Genomic DNA, 26,855 nt, shown 5'->3' with positions numbered 1-26,855 from the left:
ACTCTCAGGCAGGCCACTGACAAGGAACGCTCACTGTCTGAGTGCAGAAGGGACTGCCCGACAGGAGAACTTGGCCAAGAAAAGTCAGCTCACCTCCTTGACCCCATTTCATTGCTATATGCTTCAAATCCTGGCTATGTCTGCCTCGCTATAAAAATGTCAGACTGTCTCTAACACTTATTTTTGCTCGCCGCTTCAGCATGGCCTGACTTGGCAACTTCTCCCATCTGTTTACTACTCTTCAATGCCACGCGTGCATTTCTGAATTGCTGTTTGCTTACAATAATGCCAATACTCAGCATTTGCAGGGCACCTAGCTTTGAAGTGTTTTATGTGTTTTATAGTCAAGCAAGAACCCCTTGCAGCTTTCCTAGGAGGAAGTGAAGATTTCCAGTCCTGCTTTATGGTGGCATGAAATGGCCCTACGTATCACTACAGGTGAATCCATCTCCAGACAGACTATATCTAGATGTAGCAGCTATATGCGCATTGGGTATCTGTGTTCCTCTATAATCAATGGAGGTCTAGTCAATGTTGACAGCGGAGCCCCAGGAGTGAGTCATCTGAGCAAATGTAGGTGTCTGACTCTCCAGCTCCACTGACTGTATTGACTAAGGGCACAATTACCTACCTTGAGATGTTTTCCGCTAAGAAATCATTGTGTGGGCATGAGTCAAACTCTTGATTTTTCACTGCCTAGACACCCAGTCCACATGCAGACACTTATGTTGCCACACTCACATTGAGGTGTTTGCAATCTGTAGCTGTGTCCCGCCTCGGTGATGTGCCCAGGATCACAGCTTGTTTACAAAGCTCAGAGAGAAAGCTGAGATCCATGAGTTGCTGCACATCCTCCTCTGTCCACTTAAACTGGAAGAGGAACCTCTTCTAGTTAAGCTGTCACCACAGGGGAACTACTCCAAATGTCTCCTCCTAGAGTCAGTGAGCAGCCCTCCACCTGGGCTGGGACCTGTTTGTTATCCAGTGGCCGATCTGCCACCTTGACTCTAAAACCTGGGGTTTGCTAATACTGATCTCCAGCATAACTCTAATCTGAGAGGACTGTGTTTGATGCTCAATTTCCCACACCCTTTAGTCTACTTCTTTTTCTCTAGCAGAAAGATAAATCCTGGTTCTGCAGAAAGCAGAGGTGTCCCTCCCTGGGCACTCATGGAGCCAGGCGATGTGGTTTTCCTCCATATCACTGTTCACTGTTTGCTTAGAAGTTTTCTAACATGGGTTAAACACTGCCCTGACCTGTAAGTTTTCTTCACCACAGGTATTGTCCCCCAAGGGCTCACTACCATTTCACAATCACAGCCCTGACATCCCAGTGTCAGAAAGTGCTCAAGCCTAAACCAAGCCTAAGCTGTGAAACATCCTCATATTTTGGATCTTTCCAGGTCAGCCTGCTTTCATGACCTGGTGAACCTCATAGTTGACCAGCCAGGTGGAAAGATAGTTTTTAGTAAGTGGACACAGCACTGGTGTGGGGATTGAAAAAAAACAAAAGACACACAGGCCCGATCCATGGGCTGCTGTGATTCAGCCCGGTTGTGATACAACGCAAATCACCACACTGCACTGGACATGCCATGCAGACGCTGCTGAGAGAAACAGCCTGATCTAAAAATGTACCAGTAACAAGGAAGAGCAGTCACCTTCCAAAGGACTTTATGCACAGGAATGTCCCTGGCTGGGGGAGCGCTTGGTTGGTGTGTTGTGTCTCCAACCCTGCAGTGAGCTCAGCAGAGACCTCCAGGAAAGGGCCTCGCAGCAGCCTGAAACTGCTGCAGATGCTCAGCATCCCAGATGTGCACCAAGTTGGCCTCTGCACGAAAATCTGGCCCATAAGTGACCACTTAATCTCCTTCTCTATCCAATTTGGCTCTGCCACGTGGGGATCTGCCTTCCACCGCACTGCCACAAACAGGCGCACAGCAAATCCCTGCCTAATAGTGAGCGCTGGGATCGCATGCTGTGGCAGTGCATGATGGCTGGGGGCTGCTTGGAAATCATGCCAATCCTCGAAAGACAGAGGGGTCAGGCAGTGTGTCAGTGGAAACCCAGGTCACGGACCTCCATGGTCCTCTGCCCATCTCATGAAAGCGCTGAAGAGTGTGCAGGCTGGGAGTGGAGCAAGGCATGGAAAATACCTACCTCTGATGCTGCTGTGCACATTTCAGAAGGGAAGAAAAACAGCTCAAGGAAATGTAGACACAGTGATTTAAAAGGAAACAGATTAAAGACAGACACGTGAGTGCAGCTGTGTCCCAGCAGTTATGCCATATGCATATATATCTGGCAAAAATACCTCCCTCTGCCCTGACAGGATATAAACTGTGGGAAGGGCTATTATTCGTCCTGTGGCCCACCCATTACACTGGAAGCTGTGTCAGAGGGTAACCAAACAGTGTCGACGAGGAGGACTCGTGGGTTTTATCTCACCTCGGGGAACCAAATACCACAGGGCAGTCAGAGAAAGGACACTCAAGGGGTGCGCAGCTGTCCCAGACCTGGTTAAGCCAGGCCAAATTGCAGGGACCTGGATGGTTTTCCTGATCTTCATGTGTTCCTACAGCCTCTTTTGGACTCACCAGTACCTCCAGCATACAAATAGCTACGTGCCTTAGGAGCATTTACCTAGAGACCTTGGCCAACGCTGATGGCTGCTAAGTGTATGAAATCGCAAAACAGCTGTCAGTGGAAGTTAGTTTTGAACTCCAGGTTGTTTCATTTCCAGCTGAGCAAATTTTCTCTTATTTCACTGGATACAAAAAGAACATACTCCCTTGTGCCTAAGCACCACTCCTTGTCTCTGCAATACAACAGAACAAATAGCCTAATCAGGACAAAATGCAAAGCATGCTGAAAAACTGGGAACATTCAGGATATAGTTAGAGAAGGTGAAAACCTCCCCTGTAGCCTGGAAGGGCTGGTGCAGCTGGTCTGACCACAGTGCTTAGGGGCAGAGGATTTTCTGGTGAGAAAAGACAGAGAATCATATTCTCCTGTTGGAGAGACATCACCTGGAGAGGGATGAAGTTATAAATCCTACAGAAGGAGATATACAAGCAGGGAAAGTCAGAACTGGGAGTGATGCAAAGAAAATGAGGAGATGAATGTCACTGGGCTCTTCTGGTGGCAGTGGGATCTCCTGCAGGAGCAAACAAATGAGGCTCCATCAGATGCAACGCAACCTTGTGCTGATCAGAGAAGCAGAGCACGTGTTTTCCAGCTTCTTCTCTCCAAAGATCATCCCCCTGCACCTTCTGTTTCAACAGAGAAACCTGATCTCAGTGATCTCCTCACATCTATTGCAGGGAAAAATAACTGGATCCAACCCAAACAGAAAACGGAGCCATGCTATGGTAGCAAACCTCCTTCCAGCTTCAGAGGAGACGGCAACATTTGCCCTGTATGTTTCTGATCCTCCTGAACACATACTAAGCAGCTCAGTTACACGCACACACACATTTGTACACCTTGTGTTTGCAAATAACCTTTGATGTGGAGCCTCTTGGACTGCTCTGTCGAAATCCATAAGCCTGTAGCTGTCTCTGCATAACCCTTGGCTTACCACCACAATAACGACATTTGAAGAATCCCAGCAGCTTAGTTCACTTTCCCACTGACAGATGCGCTTTGGCTGCCTCTGATTGAAGTTATTCCTCTCGTTAAGTTGCACAGAATTATTTCTGATATTCTCCCCACCGTGCTTGTTCACTCAACTGGTCTACACTCACTCCCCCGATCACCTGGCTCTCCGGTTGGGTTTGCCATAGTGATTGAGTGACACATAGCATTCTGCAGGCTTGGGGAAGAGCTGCTGCCATCAGCCAACTACCAAAAATGCTGGTTCAGGCTTTCAGGCGGTCCTGGGCAGCTCTACATTAACCCCCACACCCGTGCTGCCTGAAGGATAAACGTCATCATTTGGCTGGGTGCGACTGCCCTGTTGCGAAGTGCCATTGGAAGACGCCGACTGAAACAACAGATCCTGGGCTGTGATCAGTGGAGAAGACTTCAAAACTTTTACAATGTGGTTCCCCAGTTCTCCCAAATTTACAGTTTTCTGAAATACTCTAGTACTGCATTCAAACTTGCTAAGCTCAGCCCCTGCTGACAGATGGATCTTTTTCTTGTCTTCTTTTAAAAACAGAATGGAGAACAAAACCAACAGCAAACCCAGAAGTTCTCACAGCAATGGAGCCAAACAAAGCGTAAATTCCCTCTGATTTGCAACTGGGAGTAAGGTGACTTCTTTGGTGTCTAGTTGCGGTGGACCTCTTAAGACAGTTCCCCTGCATGGCATCACGAACTGAATGTGGGGGTATGCTCCACTTGGCTACATATTTTCATTCAACTCATAAAAGGTTAATAATTCTGCAGTTTAAATGCCACCAAGTGTACCTCATGGACTTAAAACTTATATGGGTAAGTACTGTTGCTTAGAAAAGCTAGAAAGAGACAAAAGAATATTTTTCATTTTTATTAAAATACATCTTTGGACAAGTTTTGAACAGCTTTCCAGACAAATTAATTGAAGGCAGAAAGCAAAAATAGCCTGTAAAAGGGAGAATGACGGTGAGTTTCCAGAAAGCAGCAATTTCACAGAATGCTTTTGCTTGTTCTAAAGACACTAATGGCTGTTTTGGTAGTCTTTAGATAACGTATAATAAATTTCTGCTATATTGCATATTTTCAAAGATTCCTAATTTTTCAAAATCTGCTTTTGCAAAGTTGAAAACCTTAGTTACAGATCTCTCTTTTGCTTATCCTTCCATTCAGTTTAAACAGAAATAGTTCTTGCTCAACCAAGCTTTTCTACAACCAGTATTTCCACTTAAGACTCAGATTTGAAACAGTATCACCTCTTGGAGGTTTAGTGATTGTTGGATCAAGAAGTGTCTTGGCTATGACAAACAGAAATATCTGAGCCTTTGCTATTATTAGCGATGTTTGTTCTCATTCTTCAGTCTGTGGCTAGGTGGCTATTTTCCCTTGGTATTTATCTGACTACCATTACAAAAATCTCAGTCCCTGTCCAAATCCACCCTAGGGATTTAGAGAAGACATTTAATTCTACCTTTTGTACAACTCCTCCTAAATCACTGTAAAGGCTAAGCGGAGATCTTATTGCGGTCTTCGGCTACCTCAGGGAAAGGTACAGCAAAGAATGCCAGACTCTGCTCAAAGTTGTGTTGTTGTTAAGACAAGAGGCAACAGACACAACTTGGAACACAAGAAATTCTGATTAGAAATCAGAAGAGAACATTTTCACCATGAAGGATATTCAAATATTGGACCAAGGGTCTAAAGACGTGAGTGAAATAACCATTCTTGGAGATATCCAGCTCTCAGGTGGAGAAGGCCCAGAGCAACCTGACCTAGTCAGATCTGCTTAAGTCAGGGATTGGATAAGATGACCTCCAGAGATCCATGCATCTTAAATTATTCTGGGGTTCTGTGATTTTGTTTGACCTAAGATGTAATACTCAGAACTGCCACCTTCCCCTGACATTTGCATTGCTTGCCTGAGCACACCTCCAAACATATGAAGCTCTTGTCTGGCAACACCGAGAAAAAGGTAAGAGAAGAAATCTCTTGAATAGCTGCAGGATGGGAAGGCCAGGAGCTCTCCTGCAGATTTTCACATGTCTGCAAGAAGGACAAGAAATAAATCCATGAGGACTAGGAAAGAGAAAGCCAGTGGCAGCTGGGCCTATGAATAAAATTTTCCAAACGTGGGTTAAAGGTAGGTGACGGCACTTCTGCCATCATATGTCAGAGGAAGCTATGAACTAGTTTTTGCTAACTAGCTGAATCCCATGCGTGTTTTCCCAGACTGAAAGTTTCTTGCTTTTAATCCGATATGGAATAAAAGTGTCTTCAAATACAGATTTTCTTCCATGAGGGAAATCTCCTCTGCCAGCCAGCCTGAAAGTTTCTGAAGCTGGTTTCTAAGGACGCACACAGTACACGGTCCTTTCTGTGACAGAAAAGACTGAAGTTCATATGCAAAAATAGTTTCAGTTCTCTGATTCCCCAGGTTTTTTCCTTGGGCACTGCAACAATTTCCCATTGTTGAAGATTTAAAAATCAATATAGGATATTTCTTCTCCAGTCCATGCATAGCTGTGAACCTTCAAGCTTGAATTTCACTGAGGGAACTTATTTCACTGCTATTGCAGACAAGTTCAGACTAGACGAACCAAATAACCCCCTCTGGCCCTAAAGCTTGTAAGAATTCATCTCTCTTCAATGTTAAGGAAATGTTGAGGTTTTTATGTCCTAAAATGTGAACTCTTTAGGGCAAGAAAAGCCTTTCTTTCATTTCTTGGTGCAATATTTGACACACTGACATCCTCTAAATGTTACCACAGTATTAAAATAAAGAATGGTCCAGAGGCCAGAAGCACCCATAACTTTATTTCTGCCTCTTGCGCAAACTCTCTATTTAATTGCTTAACTGCTATTCGTCTCTGATATAATATTTTATTATTACCTACTTTTCTTGGATGCTCATCTGATCTGTCTTAATGTTCTCTTAATATCACTTGGGATGGGATAATAATCTGCTTGTACTTCTCCAGCACCTTTAATACTGACAGGTCCTAGTGTGCTTAACAAGGAGAGAACGAGAGGGAAAGTGCTTCATTCATCAGACAGGGTAAGGTCATGCATGATATCAGAGAGGCTGACAAGAAGACCTGACACAACTAAAAGTGCTGGGGTGTTTGGAGGGGCAGGTTTAGCCCATGGCCCTGTACGTGCAGAAAGTGCAAACTATCCTTGGAGCTCTAGTTCACACCTGCATTAAATTGCCAAGGTAAGTGATGTGATGTGCGTGAAATGTCAGCAGGATTCTCGTGTGCGATGCTGTATGTTATGCCTTCACCAGATCCATCCACAGGGCTTTCTTGGCTCTCTCAAAGTCTGGGAATTGGAGCAAAAAGCTATACAGGATCTACCTGCACAAGGACGGGTGACACTGGTGAGAGGGGAAATGCACGTGGAAGTTCTCAAGGAAACCACTTTTTCCATCAAAATACCAGTCAAAGAAGTGATCTTCACACCTTGGTTTTGACTGAACTGAAGCAGGGTAGGCATTACATTAGGTACAGGCATTGTACTGGGAAGGTGCAGAAGAAGAAGGGCTCACAGAAATGAAGCCAGGAAATGAGGATCCGAGCAAGGGTATGTGCAACATGCAAGAAAGAAAACAAGAATCTGGGCACAACATGAATACACAGCTGGGAAGTGTAAGAATCTCAAACTGAGGGTAGGGTTAATGTCCTGAGTGACAGTGCTAGCACAAGAGGAAGGCAGAAAAAAGATGGACATGGAGGAAGACGCTAGATACAAAAAATCTGAGCTGATGCCAGCGCATTCAGTAACAGATGTCCAGGAGACAGAAGGAGATCTGGGGTTTGATTGAAGCAAATCAAGCCTGCAGAGCCAGCCTTAAGAGCTGACATAATGAAGGAAGTGGATGAGGTGGAGAAAGATGGGAAGGACAAGGAGAAATGAGCTTTGTGGGACACCATGAAGGGATTGTGGAGGAAATGTGAGTCACCCCATCAATGATAAAGTGATTGGAGAAGCAGGAGAGAAATGGGTGGTGGGGGCAACATTTCAGGCAGACTTTTCCTTCCCACTCTCCTCAGAAGTAAAGCCAGAAAAGCTCAAGTCACTAATGACGTGGAAGAATCAATAAAGTTAAGGCTTTCTGCATCTGCAGGCCCACCTAGAAGGGGCTGCTGCTACGGAGGAGAGAACTGAAGAAAAAAGGATGCATTTCAGTAGGTCCATGGACAACTCTTCCACCAAGGCAGTAATGCCAGCTCACAGAGCTAAGATGGAGGAGGATAGGCCAGGAAACAGTTCTGAAGGACTTGGAGATTATATCGGCTCATGAGTTGAGTAACAATCAATAATCTTCTGCTGTTCCATAAACAGATAAATAGATAAAGAAATAAATAAAGTGTATAAATAAATTAATAACTTAATTAATTAAAAGGGCGGATGTCACCCTGGAATGAATGTTTTCTGTAAAACTCAAAACCTTTCTGCGCTGCTCAGCACTAACAAGGACTCAGGTGGAGAATCATTTCCAACTTTAGACAGTGTTTTTAAAGCAAAATATGAACCATTTGGTGAGCATCCAGAGGATAACACCAAAGACAATTAGAGGTCTAGAAAACAAGTAATGAGAGCAAAACGTAGGATCAGGATTGTGTGGCCTAGAAAACAAGGAGTGTCATGGCTTTAGTTGTCACTTGAATTTCTAAAGTCCTCAGAGAATGAATTTTCACCATATTTACATGCTACTAATGGATAATACCTTCAATTACTTACTGCTTGGAAAAAAAGGAAATGGTAAAAATACTCCACTGTCCTCCTAATGGGCAGGGCAAGAAGAAATGGGCTGCAGCAGGAAGGATGGAGTCTCCAACCAGGATCACTCTTAAGAACTAGTTAGCTCAGCCTCTTGTCAGGATTTTGGATGGGTGGACTCACTGTTCTCTTGAGACCTGGGCATTGCCCAGTGCTTGGGCGTGATCAGTGCGTGGATTAAGTAACAAGCTACATTCACACAGTTCCAGAGGTTACAATGGTAGTCACAGGGAACGACTTCACAGAAGCTGCAGCTGTGGGACTGTCTGCATCCAGTGAGGATAAACACCTCCACATGCGCAATACACTACAATGATAGGTTACCAGCTCTTGCTGTTTTTTCCTCACCAGAAGAAAGTGATCACTCATCACTCTCCCTGCCAACAATGTAATCAGTTCTACTGTAACCAGTCATCAATCAGAAAAGGACAAAAGGTCAGTTGTGAAAAGATGAGGGAAGCTAAAAAAGTCTTCAGCATCAAACAATTCATTTTAGGCAAGAAACCCTGATTAACAAAGGAAAAGGAGAAAGATAAAAAGTTAGCAAGTTGTTCTGTATTATCTGAGTCTGGTTTCCCATGGAAACCATATCAAGTTGGTGGGGTTTGTTTGTTTTGGTTTTGTGTTCTGTTTTGTTTGTTTGTGTTTGTTTTGTTTTGTCTAATGGGATACACATTCCTGTTAAAGCTTTTGCTCCAGCTGGGGCTCTGTCCTGCATGGACTCTACAGCGCAGTGAATGCTATAATCTCTCCCACAACAGGATCTTTCTAGGTTTCCTCTTCTTCATCCAGCTAGTTTTCATGAAACCTGCAGGAACTTAATACCTTTCAGATCTTTACTCTCTGCCAAATCTGCCTGAAATTGCCCAGTAGGTTTAGAGGAGGGATGATGAGCATAAACAGCTGACACCGTTACATGGCTTTATTCCTTTAACAATCAGCTATTAAAAGGGATGAGGTGGCCATAGATATTGACCAATAATGATTATAGTCTATCCTATTATCTTACTCCAGGCATGTGCAGCAAACACACAGGACACACAGCATCACAGATTTTTGGCACAACCATATTTCTGACTTCTGGACTGGGCCAACCTTGAATGGAAAAATACCAGTGTGAGTAAAAGGCTGCCACACAGGAGGCCCTCGCTGGGAATGAATTTTTTCTTGAAAGACAACATGTATGCAATTCAGTTTTGTATGAACAGAGCCCATCCGGGAGCAAGCGTCACCTTTGTGGAAACAACAGTGACTCTACAGATGCAAACAATGGAGCTACATGCTTTTGCATTGCTTGTTCTGTCACTAACTGACATCAGCCACTGTTAATCATTCCCTGAAATGTATATTTAAGAAACAGTGACACAAACAGAGACAAGTTCCTTCATGAAGCCTTTTATATGGGGAAAAGTGAAGGAAAAGAAAAACTGCTCCTCAGGCTAGCTGGTGGCAATGAAATAAATGGGTCAGGCATCAGAGTTTCAGCAGGCACAAGAGGTGAAAACCCTGTCTCCTGGAGCAATTAAGAGTCAATGGGATTAGTGGCCTTCACTATTATTTATAGAACCCCACTGTGTACACAACATCATTGAAATACCGGGATCAAGTCCCTGCTACTGGATGACTACCCTTTTGCTGTTGAAGTTAATGGGAGCTTTGCCAATCAACTCTGTGGCAATGGAGTCTAAATCTAAAATAGATGATATTCTGGGTTCTGTTCAGTTGATGGCTCAAGCAAAGCTTTTGCTGAAGCAAAAAATGTTCTGCTTGTGCAGTATAGATTTGATCCAGAGATAGATGAAATGGGAGAGTTAACTACAGAGACATTAAGATTCAAAATGGGAAGGCAGAGAGGTGGACTGAATGTCACAGGAAGCATCTTCTCTTCCTTTCTGTCATAAATTACAACATAGAGATTGAAATCTAAAAGGCTGCATCCTGGCATCTCTTAGTCTCCCATTTTAGCAGGACTGGCTGTTTTCCAATGAATGATTCTCCTTCTAACACCAAGTAAATAAATCCCGTGGTAACACACCTATTGAAAAGGACACGGACGGGAAGCCTGTACTGTTATTATGTGATTCAACATGTTTGAAACCAGCATCTCGGTGGCCTAGCCTTTCCTGAGTTTGCCTGGCTTGTGATGCTGATTGCACAGTTGTTTCTTCTTCCACTCATTCGTTACCACACTGATGCCCTGAATTCTGCCACAGGCTGCCTTTTTTCCTCTTTGTCTCTCTCTAGAAAAGAGGTACCTGATTCTGCTCTATTTTATGATGCCGTAAATCAGAAACAAAGCTTCCCAGAGATTTTCTCCAGTCCTCTGTGCTGCTGAGAAACTGATCTGTAGAGTGGCGGTATTTCCTTGCTTAGTTGATGCCTTCTCTGCAGATACTACCAGGCAGGAAGCTAATGATGGCTTTTGCCTGTTTCTGTAACAGGAATGGGGTTGAGATTCTGACTTGTTATTTCAAGCAATGCATGCTCAAGACCACCCATTTGATGGTACCAACTATTCACTGATAGAGCCCCCAGGAATGGTGTGTTAATCCAGACCAAATAATTTAAGGCCACCTTAGGTCTAGAGAGGTCCTGAGCGTGGCAGGTGTCTACAGGCTGAAGACATTACCCATGCATGAAATCCAGATGTGCACCCGGAGTGGCAGATCTCATTGGCCATGCATGAGACGCTGGTGAGCTGTGGGGCTGGAGACCTGCCCCAGGGCTCTGCTCCTCTTCAGTGTCACCCTGATCTCTAGACTGGCTTAACTGTGATGATTCTAGATATCCCTAATAACCACATGGCTCTACAATCCTTCATTAAACTTAGTCAAGTTCTTCGTCCTGCTAATATACTGTAACAAAGAGCTCCACAGCCTAATGACACATCACATGGAAATGCATCTCCTAATATCCATTGTAAGTTGTCTTCTCTTCCAATTTCCTTGAAGGTCTTCATGTTCTCATATTAATAAGCTGGTGTCCCTAAAGTCTGGAGGGGACTTTAGTGGAAAGAATAGTCTATTTTCAAACATTTCTATTGAATACTGCTCTAAGTCCAAGCTAGCAGCCTGCAGGCAAAAAAGTGCACAGTCTATTCTCTCTGATCCTCCTTAGCCAACCAATCCTATCTGCACTGACTTTTCAAATCTCCATCTTTACGGTATTTTTCCCCAGAACAGAGAAATAGAGAAATGTAGACAGAAACTGACAGGTAAGAAAAGATGTACCCGCACTCTAACTGACAATCTAACAAGCAATCCTTGAGGCACACTGATTTCCAAATGATCTCAGTTTCATTTAAGAACACTTTTCTATTTATTTTCAGCACAGATAGCACCAACTCTGAGCAACTACACCCCACTGTACTGCTAACTCCTTGTGACATGGACAAACAGTTTATCTGCTGATGTGAAGGGACTTTCCACCCATGTCTTTTCATGCTACTCTCCATGACTTGCTTTCAACTTGGATCCATACCAAGCACTGAGAAACATTTGTGACAGCAGAGCTCATCTTAGTTTCTTTCTCTTGCAGAACATTGTCAGAGATCCAGGAAAGCAGACAAAATTCTGCAAACACTGAGCATTAACCAAAACAGAAGAAAATACTCCAGCATGTTCCTTCCTTCCTTCCTTCCTTCCTTCCTTCCTTCCTTCCTTCCTTCCTTCCTTCCTTCCTTCCTTCCTTCCTTCCTTCCTTCCTTCCTTCCTCCCTCCCTTCCTCCCTCCCTTCCTCCCTCCCTCCCTCCCTTCTCTTCCTTCCTTCTCTTCCTTTCTTCCTTTCTTTCCTTTCTTCCTTCCTTTCCTTTCCTTTCCTTTCCTTTCCTTTCCTTTCCTTTCCTTTCCTTTCCTTTCCTTTCCTTTCCTTTCCTTTCCTTTCCTTTCCTTTCCTTTCCTTTCCTTTCCTTTCCTTTCCTTTCCTTTCCTTTCCTTTCCTTTCCTTTCCTTTCCTTTCCTTTCCTTTCCTTCTTTCCTTTCCTTTCCTTTCCTTCCCTTCCCTTTCCCTTTTCCTTTCCTTCCCTTCCCTTTCCCTTTCCCTTTCCCTTTCCCTTTCCCTTTCCCTTTCCCTTTCCCTTTCCCTTTCCCTTTCCCTTTCCCTTTCCCTTTCCCTTTCCCTTTCCCTTTCCCTTTCCCTTCTTCTTTTTCTCACTTTCTCCCCAGAGCTTTGGTGTTTAATCCAGGGTCTCAGAATCACCTGACAAAATGGTGCAGGACACTCACTCAGTGAAACCTTTCAAAATGTCAAGCAAGCACCCAAAAAAGAAATGCCACTACGAAGCTCGGAGTTCAGTCCATCAGCTTACTCAATCTTAAGCCCTCATTTTCAATAAAAGCAGTTGCCTCTTGCAACTGCCAGACGTGAGCAGACCTGGGCTTTTCAAGCCCTCAAAAGAGGAGCCCAGATGCTGTGATCACCTGGCCACCGGAGCCACTCTTTCCCATCTGCACCACTGGTTTCTCTCAAGTAATGTACAAGGATCAGAACAGTTTTACAATAATGATCTTTACTCCTTCCTACGGTCCTTAACACATTTTTAAATGAAAGAATCAACTTACCCATAAGAGCCACAAACAAACACGAGGAGCTTAAGACAGGAGCAACTGGGTAGCCTGGAGTATCATAAGCGCTGGGCAATCATAAATTTAAAATGAAAATCCCTACCGATTTTGTTTTGCATTACATATTAAATAAGACCTACTTGAGAAGCCAGATTAGTAAAAAACCTTTTTGGCTGTTGTATTTTTTTTTTTTTTTTTGCAAATCAAAACAGGATTAAAACTTCTTTTGGAGATTCACTGTCATTTTATCTGGGTAAATAAGCTTAGAGCACCTAACAGTCAATTTATAATGAAGGCTTTTGTTCTTGGTACTGTGATGCAGCCCTGCAAATTTGCCCACAGCTGCAGCAGTTTCTGATGTTTTTGACAGGTAAATAAAACATTGTTTATATCTGTCATTGCTATTAATCTGCACAGTAAAGAACTAGCAATTATATTTTGTTTCCAAGTGGATAAATTTTCATTATGAACTTGGCACGGTGGTGCAGAATAATGTGCATTTATGACTTTATTTTTGTGAAGGTCCAAAACATGAAGGGTCCTCACTCAGCTGTTGAGTTGGAAAACGAATGGGAAATAAAGGCTAAACCAGTAATAACCACCATAATAAAAAAGAACGAGGAATTCGGGATTCAGCACTATTGAAGTTTTATTGACGTCAAGGCCAAATAAACCAAACTGCAGGTCTCGACATCAGCTGCACTGACTGAGCTCTCAGTTATTCTGAACTGTACTTTTTAGGAAGCTGTTTCAGGATCTGGCCATGCTTTAAAACCCCGTGATTTGGGCCTCCATAATGACTTGTGCTTCCCAGCCGCTGCAGGGCAAAGGGTTTCAGGTACTCCTTAAAACACACAGTTGAAGAAAATATTATTTGTGGAATAAGGTACTGCTCAAGGACAAGTGGCAGAATCCATCTGTAAGTGTCTTATTATATTGGTCTGAAACTGCGAGAAGCAAAAAAGAGAAATCCTGGTGAAACTCTATTAGATGCCAGTCACGTCTGCTCAGCCTCTCACGCAGGTAGGCTGGCAGATGGTCAGCAAATAGTCTCACTTTTACAATGCAACCTACACAGGTTTTCAGTGTGAAAATTTGCATCCACTTATTGTCAAGCATTAATGTTCTCCAAGAAAGTGAGTTACCTCTATTTTAATTCTGCTTAGGCTCTATTTGCTCAGACATGGAAGCCAGTCTTGCAGGCACTACATCTCGTGTGCACAGACAGAATGAGAAGCCAGGGAAGAGTACTAGAAATGTGGAATAATGCAAATTACCAGGCAGGAAGTTGCATGGCTTCCAACTTTTAGAAGAGATAGGGAGGAGACAGTCAAGTTAGGAAAGCAAAGAGCATCTCTGAAAAAGAATTATTTCTCCACCCCCATCTAAAAGCCTATGGTGAAAATTGTGTCTCACATCATCAGTCAGCTGCATAAACCATTGGAGACAGCTACAGTCCATTGAGCACCGAGCTGTGATCTATGGGACCCTCAGTATGACATATCCAGCAGGGCTGTGGATAGTCAGATGAGTTGATGGCAGGACCTGCTTCTCCCAAAGAAGAACGGGAGCCTGTTCCCCACCTCACTGTCCCCATCACCACCATCCTTGGACATACACAAAGGAAGACGTGGTCACTGCATTACAGATGTCGGCACTATCCTTGGAACAGGCAAGACGTGTGCCAGAGCATGGCCACTCTCATATGAGCACTGGCTTTCCTTAGCAGGGCACATGGGTCCATGAAGGGGAAAGAAGACATGGGGCAAAACCTGTTTTGCTCAGGATTTCAATGTATCACCTTACATGCCAGGATCTGTGCCTAAAATGGCAATGGGTATCAGCCCAGTTAGCCTTGCAACCCTTTATTGTGCAAGGATCCATAATTATCACAGGTAACAGGACTATCCTGAGTAATAAAGGCTATCTGCATATCTGCCACCTGCAGCTGTGTCACGTTAGGTACAAACATTGCTGTGTATATCACTGTAAGGAACTTGCCAGCCTGAAAATACATTAACTGCTTTTAATTTTCATTAAATAGGGAGAATAATGCCACAGGGTGCAACCTTATGTTCTACTGAGGTTGTATTTGTTTCATTCTTTTAAGTAGTGGCAGGAAACTTCACTGGCCCAGCCTCAGTCTGTACCAAGGAGCACCTCAAGGCTGCAGCTTCAGCAGGTACAATTGTAACCAGCGGTTTTCCTTCTCCAGGTAGTGCACCTGGGAGCATGGGAGCAGTGGCAAACCTGCAGAGCTTCTACTTGCTGTCTTGTGGGAAGCAATGATGAGGTGGGGCTGCCTCCTGCCACGTGTTTATACAGACTGAAGTTGTATTTTTAAAAGCAAACAGCACACTAAACACGTCCTTTGCATCACGTCTGGGATCACTGCAGTAGGGCACCCACGAAGCGGAAAGCCCCCCTAACCAAGATGCGCTCTGCTCCACAATGGAGTACACGAGTCCCTGCCATGCCACAGCTGCATGGCACTGAGGCTGGGCACGGGTGCCCAGGACAAGGCTGCTGGGCAGCAGAAGGGGACAGAGCTGGCTTCTACCCCACATTTTCCTGGCAAACACTGCAAAATTCCGGAGCCCAGGGCCTGAGCAGAGGGCAGAGCCCCTCTGGCTTTGGAGTCCTGCAACAGGCAGACCCCTGCAAGCAGCAGCCCTCAGTTCCTGCAGGCTGGAGCATCGCTGCCATCGGGCGAGCCAGGCTCCCACCGCGGCCCGTCGTCCCCCCCGCCCCAGCGCCCACCGCCCCCGCGGGCTCACCTGCTCGGGCCCCTGGAAGCAGATCCTGCAGAGCGGGGTGCGGATGCCGCTGTCGACGCTGCTGCCCAGCGAGTAGCGGTCCTCGGCCTTGCCCTTGCCGAAGTCATCCGAGGAGGTGCTGCTGGGCAGGGAGGCGGGCGGCTCCCCGGCGGGGCTGCCCCACTCCTCGGCAGCTGGGCTGCCCGCTCCGCCGCCCGCCGCCGCCGCCGCCCGCCAGCCGGGCCCGCGCCCCCCGGGCGGTGCGGCCCCCGCCGGGCCGCCCGCCGCCGCCTCTGCGCCGCCGGGCATGGGGAGCGGCGGCGGCGGGGAGGGCGGCGGCGGCGCGGGGGGTCTCCGCAGCAGGAAGACCTTCAGGTCATTGAAGAGCATGCGGCAGCGGCACTTGAGGAGGCCTTGGTTTCGCAACATCTGTCTCGGACGGAGGAGCCCGCAGCAGCAGTAGCAGAAAATGACCGCGCCGGGTGGTATTAACATGTGCCTTTCCTTGGCAGGCGGGGACGGGGTGGGAAAGAAAAGGGCAGGAGCCGGGCGCCCCGCGGCCGGGGGGGCTCCGCTGCAGCCTCAGTGCCTGGGAGGGGGCTGCGCTGGCCGGCGGGGAACAGACAAAAGCAGAGCCGGAGGGCGAGGGGTGGAATCCCCAGCAGCCCGCTGAAATCCGCCGAGGACGACAATTAATAAATAAATAAGCAAAACCCCAAAACCACAAAAAAAAAAGGACTCCGCGCTCCTGGAGGATTCTTGCCCCCGCCTCCCCTCTCCACAAGTTTGTTTAGAAATCAGCGGGAGGAGGAAATAAATCTCCCACGCCCGAGGGGCCGGGGCGGCGCGATCGGGAGAAAGCCCCCGGTGGGCTCTCGCAACTCCTAAGCCTGTAAAAAAGAAGGGTCCACGTCTCCGGCGGGTGTGGGGACGAGGGAGAATATGGTTCTTTCGACAGTATTTTGCATCTCAAATAATTTTCCTTTTTCTTCTATTTTTTTTTTCAATTAAAAAATAAAACCCGATGACACAAGACCCGGTGTGCACCCAGGCGAAATAGCAGCCGGTCTGGCTATCAAAATGTAAAATTGGTAGCTGTTTTTATTATCAAAATTGCCTCTTTGACAAAAAAGACCTTCACATTGTTTGTGGGAAAACACCCTACGTTTCCTACACTGTACTCCCAGGTGGCTTCAGATTTTACTGTTGCCTTTAAAAGATTTCATTGTAAATATTAAAAGTCCTGAAAGAAATAATTAGCATTCAATGAGCTTAATCCCAGATCCACTGAGATAAATATGTTTATATATATAATATATATATCATATATATTTATATATATATTTATATATTCTGACCTTCTCTATTCCAGCAGCTGTCTGGACCACACCAAAAAAATCAGAGCGAAATTGGTGAGGGAAGGCGGCTGTATTATTCCCTAAGCTGTTACCATCCTGGACCAAAAAAAAAAAAACACAAACCCCGTCGAAATCGGATCTATTCTTCGCAAGTAATTGACCGCGGAAACGTGGATCTTACATGGTCACGTTTCCTTTCCTCCTTTCACAAAACAGGAACGTCATCAAATGCATTGGCAGCTTGTATAGACCATTGTGGATGGCGAGACGACCAGGGCTCTATCAGCAATTGCAGGGACCTCCTTTTGATGCATTGGACGAGGCTCCTTCTTTCTCTCCACCACCGTCCCCACCTTCATTTTCCTCCCCTTCTGTCCTCCTCCTCCTCTGACTGTTGTTCTCTCTCACAGGCATTGACATTCAAACATCGCAAGTCTGTCGCACTCTCGCTGGCAGGAAAAAAAAAAATCGGAGCAGATAATTCTCTTCTTCCTCCTAAAAGGCTCGGATGGAGCACAATGCACCAGACACATGGGGCAGCATGGCTTATTTTTCATGCGGCTCCTACCGCTTTGGCAACATCAAGCTGGTGTGTGCCTGTGTGCCTTTCTCCCTCAGCAGCAGCCTCCTCTCTGCTCTCCCATCCGGCTTGCCGTGATGATGTTGCTGTTGCTATCTCCCTTGGATGCAATGGGGAAGGCAGATTGTTTGCAGTGCAAGCGGGGATTTGCGGGAAGGGAGGGGTGGAACGTGGCCGGGCTCTCCTCCCTCCCCCGGCTTAAAAAAAAAAAAAAAGAAAAAAAGAAAAGGATAAGGAAAAAAAAAAGAAGCAAAAAAGGCGGGGGGCGGGGGAAGAATTAAAGGGAGAAATGTGGCCCTCCCCAACCTTTGATGCCCCGGGCTGCCGGCTGCCTGCAAGAGCCCACGCCGCGGAGGCCGGGAGGAGGGGCGGGGGAAGGGGCTGGGCGGCCGCTGCGGCTTCAGCACCACGAGTCGCGGACAGCTCCGCCGGGCGCGGGCGGGGCTCCGCGGCTCCGCGCTGCCCCGCGCTGCCCCGCGCTGCGCGCCCCCGACCCGGCGCGCCCCCGTCCCGGCGCGCCCGCGGGCGGGCAGGCCCGGGGCCCCCGCAGCCGGCCCCGCCGAGCGCAGGCTCCGCAGGGGCGGCCCCGCCGCCTCAGAGCAGCCGGAAGGCCGCGGAAGCTCTGCGCTCCGGCGCGTTTTCAGGCGGGCTTTCACCTCCCACCGGCCGTTGCGGGGACCTGCGAAAAAACGGAAACTTTCAGAGGTGATCGAGTGTTGGGTGATTTCTTGGGCGATGGTGACTGCTTTATGGGTTCCCAGCAGGAAGCCAAAATCCCACTAACAAACTTTTCCCTAGCAGATTAATTAGTTGCAGAGGATGTCACGGTTTAATAGCTATGATAATCAATATTTTTTCTTTTCACTCCAGCAGTGCTTGCTCGCTGATAGATTTGTTTTGTTTCAGTAGTGTATCTTTGAGTAGAAATATGTGTTCCTTGTAGCCCAATGAAGGGTAAATATGACTGAACACTATTGCTTAATTAGAGATTTGCTGAAAGTAACCAATAGCAGCCAAAGCTGATAGATTTTATGCTCTTCAACCTATTTGAAAAATTCAAATTGCACCTTTTCTTTGCAAACATCAGCAGAGCTGGCTTTCCCCATGTTGTCCTGCTATGTGTGTCCATGCAGCCCCATCCAGCCTCTGAATACAAGAGGAAAATTAGCTCTCCACTGGGACTTTGTCTTTGCCATCCCAGCTACAACAGCTGACAAACGTGCTGAGTTTGATGTGGACCAAAAATGTTGATGATACAGATGATATGAAGGTTTCTAGTCTGGATAGCGTCAGTGCAATGTCTCAGCTCAGGGACAGGTTGAACATCTGCAAGATGGGACACACCTTTCAGTGACACAGAGCTGGGCCTGGGTCTGACATCATGTCAATGCCATTGAAATTTTAGGCTCCATAATCTGGTTTCTCCATAGGGTTTCCTCAAATTCCTGCTTCAGCAGGATATAGCGTGCACCAATGCGCAGGATGGGTTCTCTAGCTGGTCTGTGCCTAGGGCCTTCATTGGCAGTGACCCAGGACTTACAGCTGACAGACAATCTAATGTCACTCAAAAGTTGTGCTGGGCCCTAGACAATGATTTTAAATTGTCTCCCTCAGAATAAGACGTGACATGCATAAACCACTGTGCCATGATCAGCAGAGGAATCTATGTTGTTACCTAATTAAAAAGGGAGCAAAACTGATTATTCGCTACAGGAAAATGAAACCGGCACATGCAATTAATTTCCAGCAAATAAATTACACATTGGGATGCTCTAAAGCTAAAACATTCATCACCGCAGCCTGCCATTTCTCAGAAAAGCTGGGCAGATTTGCCAGTGTGGCTCTCTACAACATATTAAAAGCTCCTCAGAATTTCACATGTGTCTAATGGGGTCATTAGAGAAATAATAATGGAAAGAGCATTTTAGGGACTTCCTGAGCATGAGACAGGCTGGCTAGAGGCTGAGTCTCTGTGCCCATGCTCCAGGATGGCTTTCCATCCCCCCTGCTTTTTATTGCCCTCATCTTCTTGTCTTGATGTTGCCAACATTTTTAGAATGGTTCCATCAATAACAAAATTGGAGAAAAATATATTGTTGTCATCCCTTGCTTAGGTAAAGCATCTTTCATTCCTCCCTCCTGCCCATGCCTGGTTTTACAGAAAGGATATGCTCAGGGTAGAGGAGATGTTTGTATTATACTCTGGGTTTTAATGTATGGGCTGTGTGCCCAGACAGTTGAATTGCTGATAAATGTGACAAAATAAATAAAACAAATAATAAATCGGAGGTGCTCCCTATGCTTCCCAGAGGTGAGTGTGTACTATTATTCCTCTTTCGCTAAACAGGACAGTGGCCAATGTTTTCACACTTGGAGGCTGCATCCAGGTCCCCTGGTATGGATCAAGGTGCCTTGCTTAAAATGCTCGCCCTGGAAGGAGTTGGCTCAAGACACTTTGGTGAGATGTCAGTGAGCGTAGGGGGCTGTCAGGAGGCCAGTGCAGCCTTCCTAACTATACTCCACAGGCAGCAATGTGCAGCTACTGATGGGCAACACCTTCTCCTTTTGCAGAAGGGTCTGTCTCTGGGAGTTTTGATGCTGTGTCTCTTGAACCCACTAATAGTCATTAGGCTAATGTTGGGTGGAAACCTACTAAAGGCATCAGCTTGGACACACACTACCCCTGCCCTCCTCAGGTACAGGAAGAGGAAGAAAAAAACTTGGATCCATCAGCTGAGAGTGGAGAATTGGTTCCTCTTGATTGGGCACATCTGAGCTACTGACTGGGAAAGCAGAAGGGGAGATGCCCAGGCATCCCAGCACAGACCTGCATGCCTGTTTGTTATAAGTCCTGTATCAGGATGGATACAGGTGTCAGGCTGCAGGTTACTCTCACAGCAGATATTTTAAGTCTGGTCTTCCAGGGCAGAGTGTGGGCCCATTAGCCCTTAGCTACCACCTCAACAAGGAGGAAAAAAGTATTGCCTGTTTATGTGCCATCTCTTCACCCCTCTGTACAAGCCATCGCCCAGTGCAAACAGGGTGGAGGAAGGAAGGAAGAGGGTGGCTTGAGCTGCAGTGTTACTAGATCTGCCTATGTGGCAGTCTGATATAAAATCATATCAGAATGTTTTTTTTATGTTGTTAGGTCAGAGATTTTTAAAATGGCAGAGACAGTCAGAAGGCAAACACAAGCAGAAAAACTCTGTGTAGACTGCAGCCGAACAGCCTGAACACAGCATACCGGTCATTGTGCACGAGTATGTGAGAGACACACAATATAAATGCTGATGTGGACTGCCAGGATCAGAGCACCAGAAAGCTGTCAGAGAAACATCCCTTTGTGTTTTCCATCTCGCAGAAAGTAAACAGTTACCTAAACCCATTTTCATGCCCACCTACTTGGTCAACTGCTCCACTTCCAGCTCCTTAATGGTGCAGAGAAGCTTTGATTGCCATGGCATGGGCCCCATCTCTCTGGCAAACCATGACTTAAATCCAATCCATCGGAGGTTCCTTCTGCTCTCTTGGTGATGGGGAGCTGCTCATCAGCTGAGTACCCTCTGATTGCTTGTCACAGCCAGACTTCCTAGTTCTTTCTTCTGGATGGAGATATTAAATAAATTTCAAGTGATGTAATTACCATAACTCAGTTGATGAAGCTTGTGGGCAGACACAGCCAGGGGCTGGAGGAAGCTCTGTCATATTTTCATTGGTCTTTCTTTCTTTCTGGGTAGTTGCAAATGTGCCAATGCAAAGGATGTTGCTCCTGGGAAGCCGGGCTCAGCAGGTGGAGGTTATGCATCCTCCAAGCATCCAGAAATAATCCATGTATTGATTGGAATGTTCTTCTCAAAGGAGATCAGAAATAATTTCTGGAGTGCTGTGCTTTGGTGTCTCCCCTGCCTTGGGCTGCAGCAAAAAGCACAGTACCCTGCGCGCAGGGAGTCCCTGTGCTATTGCTTTCTCCCCAAGCAGGGACCGAGCTTCCACTCGCTCTCCTTCTGCAAGGATCGTGGTCCGCCTCTGAGCTGATATACAGCAAATTTTTCTACTTCCATGGCAGTGTGCTCTCTGCTAAGGGAAGAGAAGGAATTGTTCTTTTTTTTTAAAAAAGAATGAGGCATGTCCTTCAACAGGAGCCCAAGCAAAGAAGTATGACTGAACATATTTTTCCTTGGGTGTAGGAAGAAATCCTGGTCTTTGTTTTATTGACCTTTCTTTACAATCAGTCTGGAGGCCAGTCAATGTGCAGGAGTATGTGAGAGAGATGATACAAATGCTGATGAAGACAGCCCCTCCTTTCCTCCTTAGGATCTAGATTTCAAATTCAAACCTGCAAAGCCACAGCACTTCTCTTCAGGAGTAGACAACCCTGAATGTAGAGCTTTCCTGGTAGCAAGTCCCACACTACCTCCTACAAAAGGAATTCCTTCTCCCCTTGGGTGACTAGTCAGAACTGTGACTTGAATAGAGCAGCTGCAATAGATGGTGCATTTCAGGATATCTTCAGAAGGCATTTAGCCAAATGATGAGTGGTTTTAACTATCCAGGAATGCCGTAATTGTCATGAAATCCCAAACCTAAATGGACCTGGAATTTAGACATTTAAAAAAAAGAGAAAGTGTATAATCACAGGTCCCTTGGATATTTCCACTACTCTCCTGAGTCAAGTCAAATTTGTTTCAAGTCTCTAATTGCATTCTCAGCTGTATGTTATTTTAGTGGTACGCAACAGTCCTACAACTAACTCTCACTTGTCTGACATGGGATTTAGAGAAAACAATGTTGTTAAACAAGCTCATTAGTGGCTGATCCTGAGAGATATGCCATGCTCTCCAAATCAAGGTGAACGGAGAGGATCTAGCATGTCATCAGTCAATTGCTTAGCTACCAAGATTCATGACCAGGCACAGTAACACTGAGGATATTCCCCTTAGAACCATCACAATTATGCTGTGGCACAACATTGCCATATTCAGATTAAGCAAACAGGAGCAACATTGTATGGCAAGACAATGTCTGTCCTCAGAAAGACCTGTTTGTGGCACAAAATGGTCATATGTGGTGACACCATGCCAGGAAGTCCAGGAGATTAATCCTGTGAATCCTGTGCTGAGCTGAGATCCCTTTTGAGCTGCAACTCTGCTTCAGTATAATCAACAGCTTGAACATTTGAGACTCTTTCCCCAAATTCTTACATATCTCTATATTAGGATTTAACTTCTTAGGCTACCCAGATAACTTCCTGAGCTACAGCAGCTTGTTTCTAAATCAGCAGGCAAATATACACATGCTGCATATGCCTTCAATGCAGACAATGAAGCCACTTACAAGCCAGATAATCTTCTTGGTTTCATCAGTAGCAGACAAGTTTCCATGATGGCAGAGGCCAAGGTCCAGGCAAGAGGAGAAGACCATTTTATGTGTCTCCTAAGTGACCCTCATTGCAGATAGTGGGTCTTGAGATGGGAGGGGAGACTAGAGGTCCAGGAATGGCAATTCAGTGAAGAACATTGTAGGATGACATCCCGGTTTATCCCTTTGCTGAAGAAGCATCCACAACATGCAGCTTCACACCATTTTCACAGCAGGAACAATCAGGAGGTTTCCAAATCTGCCTGGAAATGTCAAGTGCAAAACACTGGGATAACACACAGCTTGTTAAGGTACTGTGTTGCCTCTCCCTCTTGCCCTGAACATGCTCCAATGCACATCAGAAATACAGGGAAGCTCAAAACTGTCGTGAATAAGTGCACAAAGATTTCACTGGCAAGTATCGCTCTCCTTGGTGGATTCTCCCTACACCTTTGCACAAAGGGCAAGCATGTGTCTGCTTATGGACAAGCGCAGTGCCTGTTGATGAAAGAACCGAGGTCTCCATCAGAAAGCGATGAGGATAAGTGTGGATTTAAAGGCAGGGTTGTTGGAGATGGAGTGCTGCCAGGAATACAAGCAGAGAGAAATGGAAGTGCAGTGAGTGGGAAAAGTTAACGGATTTACACCAGTGGAAACAGGACTTGATTTTCTACCATCACACTTCTAAGGAGGGTCCCCCAATTGTACATTAGAATGGAAACCTTGTTCTGAAAGGGAGGTCCTGGCCTCGCATGTGGCCCAGACACAGCATTTGAAAGGCAGCTTGAGCATCGCACTGACACACTCTGCCAGGACCTCAGGAACACATAAAGTGAAAGACTGTCACGTCCAAATTATGGCCTAGATCTACTGCTTCCTAACAGACTTTATGTTAATTAAAGGAAGAATTCAAAACCATATAAATTTTCTTACCAAGATAATTAATTGATTTAGAAGTTTATGTAGTTAAAGGGTTTTGTAATTACATTTTGTGGCAGAGGGAGCATTTTAGGGATGGATGCTGTCAGGTGCTGGACACCTCCATGAAGGTGCTGAGCACGTGGGTTTCCCAGTGGGCTGAACCCTCCCTTCTCATGAGCTGGAAATCCCCTCTGGTCCTTGGGGTCATGCAGCTCTTAATGACTTGGCCCCAGCAGACTGAACTATTCAGTCTTACAGCCCCCAAATTAAACCCTCAAAAGCACTTGCTTCTGAGCCAGCATCTGCATGCAGGCAGCAATTCCCTGCTGTTGAGGGGGCTTTTCCCTCCTAGCAGGCTTTAGCTCTCTCTGGAGATACAGTTTTTTAACCCCCAGGTCAGATGCAGTTGACTGTGGTGGTGGGCTAGCTCTAATGCCAGCCCTTTCCACTTTAAGACTAATGCAGTTTCTCTGGATCTTCCACCCAGACAAACACTTGGTCTCATTCAAGAAGACGGGGAGTAGACAAGCTGTTAACCCCAGGAAACACTTTCCTCCCCATGTCACCCTCAAACTCATATCCCTGCCTTCCTGTCTTGTCCTGCAAGGGCATGAATAAACTCCTGAAAGCACTTAAGCTAGGTAGGGAGAGCTACAAGCCCTTTGATTTGCATAGGGAAACTGAGGCACAGGCAGGCAAAATCCCTCATTTGTGTCAGCAGCGAAGCCTACGTGGGGACCTAATTCACCTCACAGCAAGACTCTCTTCTGAGAGCAATTTGCACATCTTTGTGTGATGTGCAAATAAGCACACACACAATATATATGTTTTCCTTCCCTCTTTATGACTGTATAATCACACAATCTTTGCTCCACAGAAGTTTGACTGCTGCTGTTTATTGCCCCCTGGAAACGGGATGACAACAGCCCACAGCTCCTCCACAGCAACTCACAAAGGTCTCTGAAGAAAAAGAATTATGCCCATCAGAAGCAATAAACAGCAGGAATGGTAGAGTGACTAAGCACCAAAGATCCTGCATTTGTGTAGAAACTAGCAATGAGAAGAAGGAGGAAAGGATGCCCTGGAGGATACACAGTGCCTTAGGAAAACAAGTTTCCAGCATGTTCTAAAAATGAAGGCTTCCCTGCAGAAGACACAGACCAAATTTGAACCTGATGCCACCCTTGAGCCTGCTCATGGTCCTGGGCAAGGCTTCCATGTTGGGCATGGAGGCCAGCAAAGCTTGACAGCACGGTGCTTCAGCTTCTCCTCGCTTACCCCTGGAGAAAGGATGGGCACTCAAGCCTGCCATGGCCCAGCCAGAGGAGCTGGTGGCCATTGTTTCCCCTCCTTCCAACCATCACCCTGTACTAGCACTGTGGCCATGTCATGAGTCTTTGCCCAGGTAACCTGCACAGGACGATGCACTGGGCAAGGTGGGCTTAGCCCACTGCAGGACCAGCTTTTGCCACCAGCAGGGTATGGTGTCACTCTGGGAATGGGCCTGGGCCTGCTGAGACCCAGAGGAAGGTCACACGCTGGCAGGACTGCAGGAACGACTGTGCTTATGTACATTATGATGATGAGGAGCTGCTGCCGGCATATACTAAAGGAAGACCATGGCTGGAGTCCTGGTCATCCAGGGCAGAGATGGCAGACCAATGATCTCTTCCTTGGCACATTGCTTTTTCAGTTACATGGTGGCACTACACAGAGGGGATGAGCTTCCTCTGGGCATATCAGCTTACTCGAAAACTACAAAATCACAGGAGAATTGGCCTAGAGTAACCTGAGATATATCCTCCTCCTGCCCTCCCTCATGTAGTTTGGGGGCATGATACCAGGAGACCTTGCAGAGGGAGGTGATGTTTCTTCTGTCTGAAGTCATCATGTTTTGGGACTCTGCTGCTGAGCTCCCCCCTGTTAGGCTCTGATGCCCTTTGGGGAGCCCTGATTTAGGCTGGTGAGGATCAAAACAATGATGGATCTCAGCACAGGAAACCATCCACCTGGTCTCTTTTCTCTGAGGCAGAGCTGCTCCTGCAGTGTCATTGGCAATATGCACTCCCACAAAATTGCTGTCCCAATGAAATCCAGACGTATACACGAAAAATAATTAATCTCCTTTTATTTTCTTCCCTGACCAACCCCTTCCTACATTTTTCTTTTTGATTCATTTTTATGTTCAGTGGTATAAATTTTCCAGGTCAGTGCTTAGTCCCCTGGTTGTGTGTTATTAACATACCAGCAGACATATGCAGAGGGATGAGAGGAGATCAAGTGCAAACCAATCCATCCTGCTGACACTTTTATTTATCTATTTTCTTTCACCATCTGCATGTGTGTGTGTGCATGCGTGTGCACTGAAGATCTCTCTGCTTGCAACTGTAGCTTTCCCCTTTCCTTCCTACTGCCCTGCTGTCCATCCCTCTACTGGTCATGTCGCATTGCCTCTAACTCTTTGCTCATGTTCTGCTTTGTGGCAAAAAAAAAAAAAAAAAAAAAAAAAAAGAAAGAGACTAATGTATCAAATAAAAGCAACGAAGGGGTTGTAAGTGCTGATGCAAGATGCCAGGGTGACAGTGAGGAAGCTGGAGCCATGATGGCAAAGCTGCCCTGCTGCCGGGTGCATCAAGGGCTCCCAAGCGAAAAGCACCAGCATCCGCAGCTTGAGCTGAGCTCTGTGGCTGAAACAGGCAGATGCACGTTGTCTGTGGATCAGGCAGAGAGAGGAACTCTTAACACACATTGACTATTAATATTTCATGGTCCTGACGTCCAGCAACCACACTGAGAGGAGAGACAGGAGTTTGTTCTTTTAGGCTCACATTTAACCATGCCCTTCCCACCGAATGTGCAAGCCAAGGGTAATGGTGGCACACTCTGGACTCCTTTGCTCACTAGCCCTGGGCCAAGACCC

At 46.2% G+C, this 26,855-nt stretch overlaps 1 protein-coding gene across 1 annotated transcript in view; it reads right to left on the bottom strand.

The window, feature by feature from the left end:
- MARCHF4 (membrane associated ring-CH-type finger 4) overlaps positions 1 to 16,213 on the bottom strand; it is a gene marked incomplete at both ends in the record, with an annotated part of 100,424 nt that extends 84,211 nt beyond the window's left edge. Inside the window, one exon of the mRNA XM_082054916.1 lies at positions 15,740 to 16,213. Within this exon, the coding sequence (XP_081911042.1) occupies positions 15,740 to 16,213 (474 nt within the window). The remainder of the gene's footprint in view (positions 1 to 15,739) is intronic.
- Between the last annotated feature and the right edge of the window lie 10,642 nt (positions 16,214 to 26,855).

Source organism: Streptopelia decaocto (assembly GCF_964273445.1).
Source record: "Streptopelia decaocto genome assembly, chromosome: 6".
In the NCBI taxonomy this organism is placed as follows: Eukaryota; Metazoa; Chordata; class Aves; order Columbiformes; family Columbidae; genus Streptopelia; species Streptopelia decaocto.
The sequence above is the reverse complement of the archived record's forward strand: the minus strand, read 5'-3'. Positions and strand labels throughout refer to the sequence as shown.